This window comes from Columba livia, chromosome 14 (genome assembly GCF_036013475.1).
Source record: "Columba livia isolate bColLiv1 breed racing homer chromosome 14, bColLiv1.pat.W.v2, whole genome shotgun sequence".
Lineage (NCBI taxonomy): Eukaryota > Metazoa > Chordata > Aves > Columbiformes > Columbidae > Columba > Columba livia.
In genome coordinates this window covers 2,223,951-2,240,396 of record NC_088615.1, presented here as the reverse complement: position 1 = coordinate 2,240,396, position 16,446 = coordinate 2,223,951, and the positions used below count along the sequence as shown (strand labels likewise).

Here is a 16,446-nt window from a genome sequence, read left to right as displayed (position 1 = left end):
TACAAGCTAATTATAGCACCAGCAAAGCCAGGTCCAAGCTATGGCCTTGCCTGAGGAAATCCCCAGTGATTATAGCCAGGAGTTCCAGTTACTGTTTTTTACAAGTAAAGTGACTAATAGCAACTAGATCGCTTGGGTAATTTTGTGCATTTTTGGAGGATTTTTCTGCTTTAGTGTAAACATAGGGATGTGTATATTGTGGTCAGAAGTCAACTGAAAGGTTTTCATGCTGTTTGCCCTGTGCAGGACGAGGGGGTGCCCACCTCTTCTCTAGACAGAAGGGTCTGGGGCACCCCAGAGGGACACTGTATCCTATGCCTGGGTCCCCTTTGGTTTACCCCTTTGCTCACAATTATGGTTTCAATCCTTCCTCTTGAGCATCTCTGTTCAAGGAGGGCAGCAGAGGCATCCCGGGGCCTCTCACTGCAGGCATCCTCATCCGCAGCTGCTACAACGGATGGTGATGCAAATAACAAGCTCTTTATTGTTAATAATAGAGACAATTTAGAGATGAGCTGCTGAGTGATTAAAGGGCTGGCTGGACAGGTTTTTGAGGCGAGAATAATAGAGCTGAATATATGTGTGCATCTCACCCGCTACGCCTTTTATCTTTCCTTACATGGAAGTTGTTAACATTTGACTTCCAGTAATTTATGAAAAGCTCAGTTACAATTTCCACATGGACTCCCTCAGGATGGATTTCTGTGCCACAGAAACCACTCTTTCATTACACACCACGGGTTATCTATTGGCCATTTTAGCACATAGTTGGCAACTCCTGCGATCCTGAGCACTGCTCTGTCCTCCGGCCATCGCAGAGAGCCCTTGTATCACAGAGTCACATGTGAAGGAATCAACATTATACAGCTGCTGGGCACTCTCCAATAAGAAGCTGGAGACCTTCAGATTTCAGTGTTGTCATAACCACGCAACTGATTTAAAGTACAAAAAACCTGAAAGCCCTTCCATATCAGGCCATCAGAGGGCTGTAGATGAGCTGCTCGAACCCCTCGTAAATACCGGGGCTGTCACTCCTGCAGAAGTCTTAGGACCTTCCATTTTTAAATGAGGTTTCTGGTTACAGCTGGGTCTCACAGCACAGCCTGCAATTGCTGCAGGGTCATGATGCTGCGAGGTAAGATTTAGCCCTTCCTAAAGAGCAGGGAAATTACAATAAATAAATAACTGAAATGAGAACCCAGTGTCCCTTTGAGATTCTGCCGCTGCCATTTCTGCATGTTCTTGGGGAGGTTTTGCTGGGCTTTTCCTCTCCTTTGGTCAACCTCTGCAAGGGTTGTATCATTTCCAGCCCCCTTTCTGGGGACCAGGAGGTTGTTGTGTTGTGTGCAAGTGAGATTTGGACTGTAAAGGATGGGTTTGGCAAAGCCAGCCTGCCTGTCTGAGGGCTCAGATGAAGGAAGAAGTAGCTGCTGATGGAGGAGGACAAGGGCAAGGGCGCTGGAGGAAGGGGTGCACCCAGCAAGTGCAGCAGGTCATCGTGACTGAAACCATGAGATCATCAACAAGTCGAGCTCCACCTTGCAGGAAAGTCTTTTTATATCTCCGTGGCAGATGCCAACCATTTGCTCACTCACTGAAGAAGGTGCTTGCTGGAGAGCAAAGCAGAACAGCCCCTGAGGGCTGCTGTGGTGCAATCACCAGCTCAAAGCCGGGCTCTGAGAAAACATGCCTTCTTGCTGGGGTTGTATTTACCCAGGTGCGATGCCCGCTCCACCCATGGATTCCTGGCTGCAGCTGCCTTGATGCTGTTTGCTCTGCAGAGCTGGGTCGCTGCCTGTGCGGGGCTGTGTTGTGTCTGCCCACGATACCATCGGCCCCATGCAGCACCGCGCCGTGCCAGCACTGCTTGGTTGGCTGTGGCTTTGCTGTGATGAAGGAAACCAAAGCGTAGTGTGGACTTGGCCGTGGTGAGGCTGAGCGTTTCCTGCACAAGTTTAGCCCTGTCAGCCCTGGCACAAACCTCTGAATTCCACCATGTGATGTGGGCGAGCAGGATAAGAGAAAAAGAGTCAGGACTTTCATAGAATCATAAAATAGTTTGGGTTGGAAGGGCCATTCAAAGCTCATCCAGTCCAACCCCTGCCATGAGCAGGTTTCTCTGGATGGCACCCTGTCCTTCAGGTGTGTCACCTGCACCACTTAACTTGGTGTCATCTGCAAACTTGCTGAGGGTGCGCTCATTCATCAAGTGATAACTTATCCATGAGTGAACGATTAGCCAAGGCAATTTTGAAAATGTGACTTAAGCTCCAGAGCTGCTTTTGAAAAAGTTACTGGAGATTAGTTGCACAAGAGAGAACTAAAGGATGGCTAGGGCTCCATCTCTCTCCTTGCCCACACAGTTATGTATTTCTAATGTAGTTGCCACTGATTTAATGGGATGATAGAGCCACAAGACCTCCTAAGAGCAGCATTCTCCAAACACCAATGATATAACCGTGATTGCCAATAATTGCCACTTAGACTCTCCTTCAAGTTGTTTGTGTGACTCCAGCATAAATAGTGTTAAATGAATGTATTTGCTTTTAGGTTGCTCTTGTGTAAGGTGAAAAATAGGTTGGTTCTTTATCAGATTAAGTGCTGTGAGGAGGGGATGGGAAGGAAGCCAAGAGATGCTCTGCACTGAGGCGTGTGAGCAGTCTATGGGGAGAACGTCTGAGGGGCATAACATGCTGCTCAGTCTGGGAAATAAGACTTTGCGCTTGTTCTTAGGTGGGAAACAGCATCATGTGGGAACCCACCTGCCTCAGGTCTGGTTTCAGGGCTGTGCTCTGCACTTATGCACGGCTCTGCCACATTCACATCCTTTTGTAACGCCTCGTTGCTCGCTGGCTCAACAAGAGCAAGCCACTTGCATTGCTGCTCAGGAGGCTCCAGGCTTTCTGTAGTCTTAGCAAACAGAGGTGAGAAAGTGCTGCTGTGGAGAAAACAGGCTGGTAGCCCCTGGCATGGGGGAGAGCTGCTGTGTGCTGTGCCCGTGCGGGTTCGGGATGCGCACAGGGAGGGTGCCAGCTCAGGGAGCATTGATGCCACCTCCACCTTCCCCAGAGCCACCGTGTCCCGTGGGACAGTCACTGTGCAGCACGGCTATGGAGAAGGGCTGTGAGGAGGGTGGCCACGCTGTTTATACTGCGTTTGTGTTGTTTCCGCACTCTGTTAGTCAGAGCCACTGCTGCCACGGGTGGAGAACAACTCCCTGTCTCCAGATGGTTTCTTTGTGCTGAATCACATTTATGTAACGGCCTTTCCCCTAGTGTTGGCAAACTGTACGGGCCCCCTAAGTCTGGATTAGAAAAACTTAAAAACCTGTGGCTTTTCTTTCTTCTCCCTCTTTTGTTTGCTTTCCCCTGTTCTCGTTGCCTGCTCCCTTCTGAGCCATTAACGTTCGTGCCAGCTTCAAGTCTTCAGGCTGCCACCGACTACCCCAAGGGGCACCAGCATATCTCTTACTTCCACGTGGCAGAAGCAATGCCTCACCACATCAAATGTTGTCAAAACCTGAGGTTCTAAAAAAGAAACCCTGACCTTTACGAGCACCGTAACCACTCCTGAGAGAAGAGAGCGTTTCCTGCCCTGCTGCAGCGTTAACATTTCACCAGTTTCTCTTTCTACTTTGATTCCCGTACATCAGAGAAGCTTCCATTTCATCAGGCTAAAAGGCACCCTGAGCCCCTGAACAAACCCGATCTGTCCTTAGCAGCCCCGGAAATGTTTCCACACCTCTGGGTGAGGTTCCCCACCAGCAGGATGGGAACAGAACAGAAACTGGTGATTTCTTCCTCTTTCCTTCTCAATCTGTGATGCTTAAAAACAAAAATATATCCCCAAAGTCATATTTAGGAACAGCTGCTTTTGAGATGTTCCATGGCCTGAATCCTCTCACCAAATATGAATTTGTGTAACGTGATGGAATGATTTGAAATTGCAAGATCTGAATTTCTCCCATGATCACCTCTCACAGCTCCTGTCCTGCCCCTCGTCCTCTTTGCTACATCCCAATGACAAGAAGTCAAACAGGTGGGTACTACGCAGTTCTGGAGAATATCTTCTTCTAAGGGAAAGGAAGGGATTTATTTGAATAAAGAATTTTATTTGTGCTGAAATGGCTTCCACCATGTCTCTGAGTCTAAACTAGTATCTGCATTACCTCATTAGTCATGTTAATCATAAACTAGCATTAGTGTTAGCTCACATGTTTGCCAGGGGATGTCAGAACTGTGCGGAGAGTTGGCTAAAGATTGGCGGTTTGGAAACCAGACCTGGATACTAGTGGCTTTGGCTCACTAAGCAACCCTGGTCAGATCCTAACCCATGATCTGCTGGGTGGGAGAGATATAACTTGATTCCCAACTGCTTCAAGATGAGTGGACGAAATGCGCCATTTTGAAAATGAGGGAAACAGTGGTTTTCTGTTGACATGAACAGGCTAATGCCTTCCATTCCTCCTGCCTCCTGGCTGCCAGTGGGACCACAGTGCCACACCTGCAGGCAGGAGCACCTCCTTTCTTCTCGAGGAGGGTCACAAGAGTCATTTCCTCCATCTGGCCTCACTTCAGGCCCTTTCCAGCATCTCATGGTGTCAGTGCCCAATGCACATCACACTCTGGCTTTAGTTGAGGCAGGAGAAAGAGCAGTGTGGGGACAGGCTGAGAGGCAGGAGCATTGCAGTGTGATGGACACAAACCACCCATGTCCTTCTCCAGCGAGTCTCCACCAGGCTCTGCTCCTTCCCAGCAGGAAAGGAAACCCCAGTGCCCACCAGCTCCCAGCATGTGGATGCTCAGCAGGGCACAGCAATTATAGTAATTGTGGTGGAAGGCTCTTGTTCAACCTCCCTGCACTCTGCCTAGCCCCTGGGGCTAGTGTGGGGTTCATAGGCTGCCTGAGGATAAAGGACTCAGTTGTAAACCATTTCCCACATCCGAGGCCGTTCCTCTTGTGCCCTTGGGATCAGAGATCATCCACACTGGATCCTCACGTGGGAACAGTGCCTGCGGGAGAGACAGCGCAGAGCTGCACGTGAGAGATGGAGGGAGGATGTCCGCTGTGTCTCGCACTCTCTTGCTGCCTTGTCCTCCCAGGAAGTGTCTCGAGGGAACATCAGCAGCATCACAAAAGCTCACAGCAAAGTGCAAATGAGAACGCCGAGTCTCTGTGTTTCCAAAGGGGGAGACGGTAATGCCCAGTTTCAGCTGGCCTGAGTTCTACCTTGTTCCAGGCTGACAGCCATCCTGGAAATGCTCGGTTCAAGGAGGCAGAATTTAGGTTAGAACAGTCTGGGTAGCTGTCTGTGAGTTATGTGTGTATACATGTAGAAAATGCACCAAATTTCTCTAAAAAGAGAGATTCTGTGCTCCAAGCAACCACAGGACAGCTGGTTTGGATGTTAGCCAGTGAATGAGAAGCAGGGATTTTGACCTTCTTCCTCATTCCCTTATCTCCAGCTGGGTCAATGGTTGTGGATTGGGTCTCTGAATTGGGAGTACACCCATCCAAGCCACGAGCTGCAGCTTCTCCAGGAGAATGCTGGGGGATACAGTGTCAAAGGCTTTACTAATGTCCAGGTACACAGCATCCACAGCATTTCCCTCATCCACTAAGCAGGTCACCTTGTCATAGGAGATCAGGTTGGTCAAGCAGGACCTGTCTTTCATAATCCCATCCTCAGGATGATCTGTTCCATGACCTTCCCGGCACCAAGGTCAGACTGACAGGCCTGTAATTCCCCAGATCCTCCTTCCAGCCCTTGTATTTGGGTGTCACATTTGCCAACTTTCAGTCAACTGGGACCTCCTTGATTAGCCAAGACTGCTCACAAATAATTGAAAGTGGCTTGGTGAGCACCTCCACCAGCTCCCTCAGAACACCTGGGTGGATCCCTTCTGGCTTGTGTGCGTCTGAGTGGTGTCACAGGTCACCTACCATTTCCCCTTGGATTATTCTTCAGTCTGCTCCCCATACCTGTCTTCCAGCTCAGGGGTCTCACTATTAAAGGCTGTTCCTGGAAAGATCTCACTGGAGTCATTGAGAGACCACAACTCTTTGGGCCTGGCTATCCAGAAGGTTTTTTACCTAGTGAAGAGTACACCAGTCCAAGCCATGAGCAGCCAGGATGGGTTATAACAGCACACTCATCCCTCATAATTTCAGATTTGCAGGGCATTGAAAGGATGTGGTTTTTCATGTAGCCATGAAACTGTGTTTCTGTACCTCGAGAGCATAGTGAGATCCCACATGCAGGATATTTTACACTTGCATCATGTGCACATGCAGTAGCTCACATTTCAGAGTAAACCGCTTCCATCAAGGCTTCAGAAAGCATCTTCCCTTTCTACAGTCCTCCCACTTGCCCTGATAGTCACAGCTGCAACACTTAGATAAAGTCTTATCACCTGCAAAGAGTTGAGTGCACAATAGCAGCACATGCCCTAGCACATTTCTCTATTGTCAGAAAAAACACAAGAAGGAAAAAAATTATTTGCCAAAACCCATAAAACCCCAGTAAAGCATTACACAAGGCTCCCAGCTCTCCAACAGTCAAGATTCCCCACTGGGGGACTGCAGGATTTTACAGTTCAGAGTAATAGTTTCAAAGATAATCGTTGCTCTGTTGGGAACCACCTCCAATCTGCTCAATGATTAAAAAAAGGCAAAGCAAATAAAGTCCTTCCTACTTCCCAAAAATTAACAAGAAAAAAAAAAAAAAAAACAGAAGAAGAGGAAGAAACAAACAAGCCCCTCAGAAAAGCTGGGGCAAGCAAATGAGAGAGAAATGAGACAGCTTTTAATAGCCTGTTGCTTTGCAGCTGTTCCCATTCTGGCTGCTTTCCAGAGCTACTTTGATGATCCTCTGTCAGGAAAAGGAGAAGTCCTTCAACCCTAAAATTTGCTTAGGACATTATTTCTCAGCAAAGTAAATGAAGATCCAGATTTAGGATTTAGTGATGGGACTGCCATCTGCATCAATTTAAGAGCCGATGATCATCACCAAGAGCCTGCCAGATATCCTGGTGGTGGGAGATCTGTGTTCTTCAGCTGGTGATTAAAGACAAAGAGGACTTAGGACTTCAGAGGAGTTTGATACCACAACCAACAAGTGGAGGTATGGAGTTAAATTGGTGCCTGGCTAGTGGGTAGCAGGTTGGACATGTGGTGAGAACTGACACTAACTGGGAATTGTGTTAAAGTTTGGCTTTGTTGCATTGGCTGCTGGATCCCTGCCCACAGGAGAGCTCATGGGGAAGGGATATAAAACAAGCACAAACTAGTGGGAGAATGACAGGGAAGAAATACCACCCCTGAGCTGATGGGTACGTCATAAGGTGTTGAGAGGCGCTGACAGGCATTCCCAAGGCTGTGACTTGTACCTCGGAGTTGTGGATGAACTCTGGAGGAAAGATGCTGTGTCAGAGCCCTGCAATAAAACAAGCAGCATCGCTGTGTGTCACCCAGAGATCACCTCGTACAGCCAAGTACAGAGATGCCTAAAGCACAGGTTTGAGTTACAGCAAACTGAAAAGGCTGAGATGTGATTTTTTCATTTCTTAAGTAAGTATGGTCATGAAGTAGCCTAAGTCTGGGATCGGTACATTTTGGTGTTCCTTGTGCCTTTATGTTACACCCCGGCTTCTTAGCACACATTAACTGGTTCTTTTTTTACCTGGATCTGTGAAGAAGTAACTGGTGGTTCATTTAACATTGTTGTACTCTAGGATTCTTTTTACACCCTGTACTTTTAATATGTGCTACTTGAAGATTATAGAAAGAATTGTTGGCAAATGGTAGATGACAGGTTGCTGAAACATGATAAGACACCAAGAGTTTCCAATGAGAGATTGAAGAGGCAGGAAAGGAAAGAGGGGAGAATCTGTACACAACCTCTGCCAATCTTTACTAGGTTGGAAGACCCCCGTTTATTAATAGATGCAGAAACTGTGCAATGCAAGGCTGTCTTTGCCTGGAGTGCACGGAGGCTGTAGAGTGAAACCCTGTTTTGTTCTGCCCTTGTTCCCCCCCCAATCCCATTGATGCTTTGGGGAATATCTGCTCAGCTGCCCTGCAGATAGCTACGTCGGTCTGAGGATGTCCATTTCTCTAGCTCAGATGCCTCAAATTAAGTGAAGCAAATCTAAGATTTCAAATAACACTTGGAAAATGACTAGAACAATCCACTGGCAACTTGCAGTTTAGGGCCAAAGAGGGAATTTTTTCCATCTTCATCCCTTCCTTGACCCCCCGGGAAATGTCCCTTAGGAGGCATTTCAAAGTCCCACTGTGACCGTGTGAGCAATAGTCAATTCCCATTGATTGAAAGGGTCATTTTTACTTTCTCATCAAATCTTCACCCTGCAGAATGGCTGCTGTTGATCCTGGTGTGTATTATGACCAATGACCAAAAGTGATCTCATCATTAGTGTTCCTCCTCTTCTAGGGCTGTACTGAAACAAAATAAAGGAATGTAAATTAGTGATGTTCAGCTGTCTACATAGATAGCAAGATGAATGTGTGTAGCCTGTCTTCACACATCGCTTTCTTTGTGGGATACGGGTGGTCCGTCCTCTCATGATGATGTTTGTCTGGTGAGCAAATCCAGACCTCCCACAGGTGAACAGGCACCGGGCGGGAACAGAGGCTGCGAGGTTTCTTCAGCTGACTTCTGTTTTGAATATTATATTTTGACTTGTGAACCCCGAGGAATTCAGATCTCAGGGCAGAGGAAGCGTTGGAAGAGGTCAGGCAAGCTGTGCTCCCTCTGTGTTACTCGAAGCAGCAAATAGCATGCGTTCCAGGGCAACATCTGATTTTCTGCTTTTATGAGGCAGATGTTTAGGGGAAGTGATCTGCTGTTTATTTTAATTGCCATCTTCCAAACCTCCTTCCTACGTGCGCGCACACATTTTAAGACCATAAATAAGGATTCTTCAGATTACGCCGTTATTTGGGTTGCTGGCCCTGTCTTCCATCAGTGTCTGGACGGGACTGTGTGCTGCAAACCCAGTTCTCCTTGCACATTCGTTTTACAGTGGTGTAAATCATTAGGTCTAATTCCTTTCTCAATGACACTAGCATAAATCTGAAATCACCCCACTGACGTCAGCGCTGTAATGGCAGTGTAAAGGAAAGTTAGGCTCCCTTGACTTCAGAATGTTGCTGCTGATTTACACCGGAACAAGAGCAAAAGTACTTGGGCTCAGCACTGTGTTGCTGAACAGTAGGCCAGGGTTTGCTCTGGATACTGTGGTGACAATGGAGAACAACTCCATGGATTTCACTATCATTATGCTGGTGCAAATGAGCTGCACCTTCACTACAGTTTGGGTCTTGAAGAACTCCGTATAGTAGGTCATTGGTGAAACAAGAATAAACCAATGCTCTTCTGTAAAGTGATCAGTCCCATAGCCTGTTCCAGGAGAGTCATATGGAGATGAATCTGACCATTTGGCTTGTGTTGCTGATGATGATGGAGAGCAAGGCAGTGGTATCTTCATGTCTTGAGGAACGGGTGGTCCTAGATGACAGGGCATGTGGAGGACCTACCCTTTCAACTGGTGCTAAGGGCTGGAGGAGAGGTGGGAATGCTGGCTGCGCTCTTCTCCTCTGAGAGGGCACCAGCAGTTGGTGTAGGTGTTCTGTACTGGCAGCATGCAGGGTGTTGATCCTTGCTCGCTTGCTTCTCTACGTTTTCCCACCTTGTCTCCTAAGAGCTAGACATGAAAGTCTGGTTGTTAAAGGGGTGCTGGCCTCTCTGCTCTGCTCTGCCTTCAGCCTGCAGATTTAAGCAAAAGAAGACGAGAAGTGGGTATTTCCACTTGCAAACAACCTTGCCGTTTAAAGACACTTGGGCAAGGAGGGCCTGGATTTCTGGTGGCTGCTCTTTGGGAAGCTGGAGAGCCCAGTGGCCTCAGAGCGCGTCAGCCTTGCTCCATTAAAACCAGTGGAGACAAGCTGATTTACACCCCTCTTCTGCTGGCATCTGGCCAGTCTCTTCATTGTTCGTAAGTGACTTTCTTTTTTAATAGCACACGTTTGCTCTGAGTGGCTCGGTTTTAACACAGTGAGATGCAGCCATGTGTGGTGCAATGGCTTTAAAGCCAGCAAGTTGAAATGAGGTCCATGTGAACCACCAGGTAGCCTGGAGGTGCCACAGAGCAGGACAGGGCCACGGGTGTCCCAGGGAACTAAGCTCACACTTTCTTGCTTTTTTTCAAAAAGCTGAGGCCATTCTTTACCAATCTCTCAGCCTCCCCCATGTTGGCAGAGGTGGGAGGCAGCAGGAGAACCTCAGAAACCAGGGAACCACAGTCCTTCCCTTTCTACTTCTTATCCAAGGGTCCAGCCACAGCTATCATCAACAGGAGAAATAAAACCATTCTCCATGCTCCCAGCCCCGATGGACCCCAGCCGGGTGCATGAAATGGTTCCCACATCCACACTGTACAGCTATGGGGACAGATGTCTGCTCTGAGCTCCAGACGTGGGTTTCAGCAGCCCAGGCTGAACCTGGGACCTGTGGCAGCTCGGAGGTTCCTCCCTGTCCGCACGCTTGGCTGGGAGGTGGCCCCGTGAAGATGAAATGAGAACTAAGGGAGCACGGCCCCAGTTTTCCCACCTGTTTTGCTCTCACTAGCAGCCTATGCGTTTACTGGTGGGGAGAGGCAGAGTTTACCAGTCATGAAGCAAAACTCTGACTATTGCCATAGAAACCAGAGCTTGAACGTGAAGCTCATCCAGTAAGGCAGCAGGAAGAGGACATTGCACTTCTCTCTCCTGTCAAAACTCTCATGCGTGGCTTTGATTTGGAATACCAGAAAGTCACTATTATAATAATCATGTCATTAAATATCCAGATATGAAGACACATTGACTTCTTTTGGGTTCCTAGGAAGAGCTAAGTCAGGACCTCCGGACTGGCCTGTGAAGGATGAGGGTGGCTATACTAGCACCATTGCAGAGCAAAGCTCTTTCCAATTAGGAAAGGAGGCAATTAAATCACAGTGGCTGAGGGATGCAGAATCAGAAACATAACCTTGCTCTGCTTCATGGCTTTGTCTCCTCAATGCAGACATGCAGTTTGTTTGGAGAATTCCCTCCTCCTTCCCATTTGAACTCTATAGCACTGGCTTTGCCCTGGAAGCTTACAGCACAGTTCAGATTTCCTTGTAAGCTTACAAGCTCCATCTATAGGATAGCTAAAGAAGAGCCCTTTGGCTTCAAGCTGATGAAAAAGGGCAGAGAAGCTTCACTCAGAGATTCTAGTTTTATTCTGGAAAAACTCCAGCATGCTTAGCATACCACATTGAAGAAAGTTACTGGTTTCATTGTTGTTACTTCTTATTTGGGTATAGCGTTCCTCCCTGGTTAAACCATCGGTCCTCGCTGCCATGCTGAATGACTGTAGGGCTGTTGTCTGTGAAAGCTGCTGGAGTTGTGGAGCTGCTGTTATTCCTTGTGGAAAATCTCAGGGATTTTCTAAAGAGCTTCTGATCCGTAAGATTTCTGGGCTACGGTGGTGATGCCCCCAGGTTCTGAGACCCCACAGTGATCCATGTACAGAACTAACCATGTACAGCAGCAATTAACATGTCCAGATCATCTAAATCCAGCTGATTTAGCGAATCAGTTTCTCATTGGCTTGGTGGTAATGATCACCAGCCCAGCCCACACCCCACTGCACAGCCTGCACCAGCAGAAGGAATTGCGGTCCAGGGGGGTTTTTAGGAGGAGGAAACACAAGAGGGGGAAGACTTTTCTTCCTTCTTTTCTGCAAAGTAGCATCCTTGGAAATAAAGCGCAGCACGGAGTTGGGCTGTGTGTGTTGTGAGCAGTCTTTTTAAAGAGACATTGGCAACTGACACTGCAAACCATCTCTCGCATGCTGGAACTCCATCTTTGACTTGCACAAGAAATACAACTACATTTTGGATACCCAGGATTCCTCAGAGGGAGACATTGTGTTCCCAAAGAACAGATATGAGCTTTGATTTTCTGGTTTTAAATGCTGCTTTCTTCCCGCACAAGCACAGCCCATAATCTTTGACATGCACTTATTAAAATATAACCTTAAATGAAAGCACAGGCATATCCCATACTTGTTCCTTTATCTCAAGATTGATTTCTCATTTTTCCATCTAACATGTCTGTCCTTCAGGTTTCCTGACAATCAAGAAAATGCCCTGTTTCTTCCCTTTTGTAGATTCACAGATATTAAAACCAGAAGGAAATGTGTTGTTGTCTCCTGGACAGCTGACCTGAGTGTATCTGTAGAGATGCATCTGTTTATTCCAATTATTTCACGCAAAGAAGTTTTGCTTTTTGGTAGCTACTGCAGGAGAATCATCGCATCTGAATTCCTCCTCTACCCCAATCTCTACAATGCTAAACTGACCACTTTTTTCTTTCCTTCTCTGTCTCACAGAGATCCCAGGGTGTCCAGGAATGGTCGAGAGCTGAAGGGGCTGACCTCTCTTCCTCACCATCCTGAGCTCATGAGGGCTCTGAAGAGGTCGAGTTAGGAGCATGGCCTTGCTTCTCTGAGCCCGGGGATGCTGTGGGAAGTGATTGCCTTGGCAGATGTCTTCATCCCAACCCATAGCCCATCGTGCATCACCTGAAGGAGAAGCTGATGGAGGATGACCAGAGGACCAGGAAAGGCTCTGCTAGCCTCGGAGGACACAGCTGGGGGACCGGCACTAGGAGAGGCACTTTGCAGGAGTCACTGCATACGAGACTGGCTCTGGAAAGAAGCTACAGGAGCCCTGTGAACTGAAGGAGGGGAACGTCCGAATCATCACAAAAGGTGCAGAGGGGTCTCCCTGGCACAGCATCCTTGGAAAGCACTTTAAAAAGGGAAGGGGGTATCAGGACCACGTGGCCATCTCCGGTGGCTGGTTTGGAAGTGGCATGGCAAGGTCCGTGCCTTGTGGTCAGGTGAGGAGCGGCGGGACATGCTCCAGACAGAATGGGAACCTGACCAGGACTGAGAGAGAAGGAGCGTGGAAGATTGCTTTGATTTATTCTGTGCTTGTTTCTCCTTCTGGTGTCTTCTCTGTCTACCTCTTTTTCTCTCTAGGCCTACGTGCACTGCATGTGGCACCCAGACCCTCACAAACAAGCAGATTATAATAGCACAGGGCAAATCCTGCCCAGTATTCAACTGTGCTGCCCAGTGCAGAGCTGTTGCTAGGTGGGGCTGACATTGCACAGCACAGATGTAACAGGACTTTTGTTTGCTCCATGTGCCAACAAATCTGAAACTGTAATGCCTGGACTCCAGGCAGGAGAAAGGCTTGAACGTGGCAATCCTTTTACTTGCAAGCAGTCACACACTGGCATGACCAGCCACACTTGGAAGCCAAGTTTTAACACTTGAGCCCCAAAATATTGTAGAGCATCCGTCCCTCTCCGGTAGCTGTGGAAATGAGCATGCTGGCCGGCTGCACACTCAGCCATGTAAAAAACTCATTAAGAAGAGAAAGAGACAGATGGAGGGAGTGACAGCGGGCTCAGGCAGAAAATATTAGGTAAAACTGATTCAAAACCAACAGGAAAATGTGTACTTCTTGGTTGCAGATGGTGTCCCACCCGCCGACCATTGTGCCCAGCTGGGCAGCTGCAGGTCACTGATCACCGAGCTGCTCCTGGAGATTTGGGCAGACGTGTCGGTACCAAACTGTGCCAGGAGCCCCATCTCAGACCCTCTCTCTTGGGCTTCCAGCTGCAAACCCCCATTCCTCATGTGCAATTGTATTTATTTATTTATTTTCTTGCTGCTTGATGCAAAGCTGCTAAAACAGCACCTTCCCCACAAACATCCGCAGCTGAGAGGACGGAGGGAGGGAGCGTGTGCTGTGTGTGTGCAGTGAACGTGGGGCCGGTGTGCGCTGGGGCGGGCTGGATCCGTGCGCGTGGCGTGTGCACGTGGGGCAGGAGGAAACCGCTGCGGTTAAACCAGAAATACTTTGCCTGGGTTGAGTGCGCAACTTTGATCTTTCCAGAATTAAGAAGAGGCAGAGCAAACCTTTGTTGGGAAGGACGGTAGGACAGCTGTAGGGCTGCATAAGCTCTGCAGAGCCCCTCTAGCTAGATTTTCTTTGCACCTGTGTTGTGCAGGGTATGTGTGTCTGAGCAAGTTGCTTGCCCAGGTCGTGTGTTCCCAGCTGTAATGAAGCAAACTTACTATGTGTACATCCCAGCTTTGGACACACACAAGAGGTCAAATTTCCAGCCAAACAAGTTCCCAGCAGTGTGCACACAGAGGTTTAAATACCTGGCAGCCTTTTCTGCTCTGTCCAGAAGAGACATCCACATGCAGACCCATTTAGCACCGCCAGTTTGAGACCAGCAGACATGAGCCTCTCTAGATAACCCTGTAGCTGTGCTGTAATGGTTCATGCTCAGCCTTTGCTATTTCTACCCATTTTGCTATAATACTGGCCCAGTGGCAGCATCTACTCGTTGTCAGGTGTCCTGTTTTATGGAAAGCCTGGTTTCTCCCTTACCCTTCCCTCCGAGATGCCCCACCAAGGCTTTGTCCAGACCTGTGTACTACCACACAGGATGGAAATATTTCCCAATGAAAACCTGTTCCTCAGAAGATTTCTGGATGGCTCTAGTCACAGAAACACTGCCCTTGGGATTAGTTTTCAGGTTAGAGACACACATGGGATCATTGTAGCTCTTTCTCTCACAAATCCTCTCACGTGTGAGAGCAGGTTGCAGTCAATGAAAGGGATACACTTGGTCTGGTGATTTGCCAGCATGGCCCAAAAGTGGCGACCTGCTTACTGCTTATTGCTTCCTTGCAGAGTTGGAAGAGATGTATTGCAAATCCATTTGCGTATGACCCTTCAGGCTTGTTCCATGTATTACATTTAGCAGTGGTGTGCTGGGTCTATTTTTAAATGCCCCAACACCAGGGTTGTTGTGCTGTCCTTTGGGAGATTGCCCTGTAGTCCAAGTCAGGACCTGCTATCAGTATTCTACCTGCATTTCCTTCCAAAAACTTCATTCCATTATTCCTAGGGATGCTCTTCAGGTACTTGCTGCTCATTGTGTACCGGTCAGGCTCTGCCACTTGATCTGTGCTCCTCTTTCCTCCTCCAAGAATCTCTTTGGCTCCCTGATTGGTGCTGCTCCCTGTCCTTCTTTCTCATGGTCAGGCATAGAATGAGCCTGTTTGTTAATTCGGTCGTGCAGAGTTTGTCAGGGGTCCCATGCACAGTTTGTCAGGGGTCTGCACCCACCAGCGGAGCAGCCAGGACCGCTGGCAATGCCCGGTGTCCCCAGCAGCTGTGCAGCTGCTCTCCCCCTCATTGCAAAGCATGTGGGGTGCAGGAAAGGTGCAGACACAGAGATGTGTCCGAAGGCAGATCAGTGTTAGCAATGAGCACTCATATCATGTGGGGAACAAACGACTGCTGGGGACAGTACACAACAATGTCTCCATCTCAGCAAAGCCCAGGCTGAGCAGTGGAGGTGGGTGATGCTCCACAGGCAGCGCTTGCTTGGGGGGGGGTCTTTGTGTGCAGCACTTGGCCAGAGCACCATTGTGATTGTGAGAGCTCTGTTCTGCTCACCGAACAAATTGTTCTTACAAATAAAGAATGAAAAGTCCTCCTCATCCCACTCTTCTTTTTTATGCTGTTTATCGAGCGGCGGCAGAGGAAGGGGCTGCACCTGGACGGTGGGAGCAGAAAGGCCTGTGGGTGTTGGGGGCTGTTGGGAGAGGCTGAATGCAGGCAGAACGGCCAGGGGAAATCAAAACACAGAGTGCATCAGGGCAGCTTGCAGGGCCTCTCCATGACGCTTGCTGATGGGTAACGGGTTGCAATGTCTCTGGGCACTGGGAATGGGGCTGTGGGACAAGGCGAGAGAGGAGCTGAGCAGCAGCAAGGCAGCCTGTGTATGTATCAGTCCTGCGGGAGCTGTGGAGCAGAGCAGGAGGGGGAGAGATCAGAGAAATCAAGGAGGAGGAAAAAAAAGACAGATGAAAGAGGGTCCTAAGTCTCCCAAGGGTTTCACAGGATGGCAACAGAGGAATGTGGAGACTCCCATGTGGCAGCATGTGGTCCCAAGGGCTGGTTCTGTGCCCAAACACCAGACTGGTGACAGAGCAGAAGGCTCCTCCGCTCCTCCTCTCGCTCCCCAGCTGTTCTCCCCAGTGATGCAGGCGGGGTGGCAGTGACACAACAGCTTTTCGGAAGCAGTTGTCAAAAGAAGAATTTGGTCCCCAAACAACAATATAATCAAAACCGCACATTTCCAACAGAATTTGTGATTAGACAATCATCCCAATTGGAAATATTGGAGGGCCTGGAGTGCCCTGATTCTCCATCTCCCAGACTTTGTATCTGGATTTACTGAGTTCTGGGGTCAGCCCTGGGTTTTGGGACTGGATAAATTGTGAACCTTATTTGCCAAGAGTAC

General features: G+C 48.6%; 1 protein-coding gene across 1 annotated transcript in view; it reads left to right on the top strand.

Annotated features, from left to right (window-relative positions):
• ADRB2 (adrenoceptor beta 2) overlaps positions 1–15,638 on the top strand; it is a 33,889-nt gene extending 18,251 nt beyond the window's left edge. The window contains exon 2 of the mRNA XM_005509445.3: positions 12,437–15,638. Coding sequence (XP_005509502.1) covers positions 12,437–12,471 — 35 coding nt within the window. The 3' untranslated portion in view covers positions 12,472–15,638. The remainder of the gene's footprint in view (positions 1–12,436) is intronic.
• Positions 15,639–16,446: the final 808 nt, after the last annotated feature.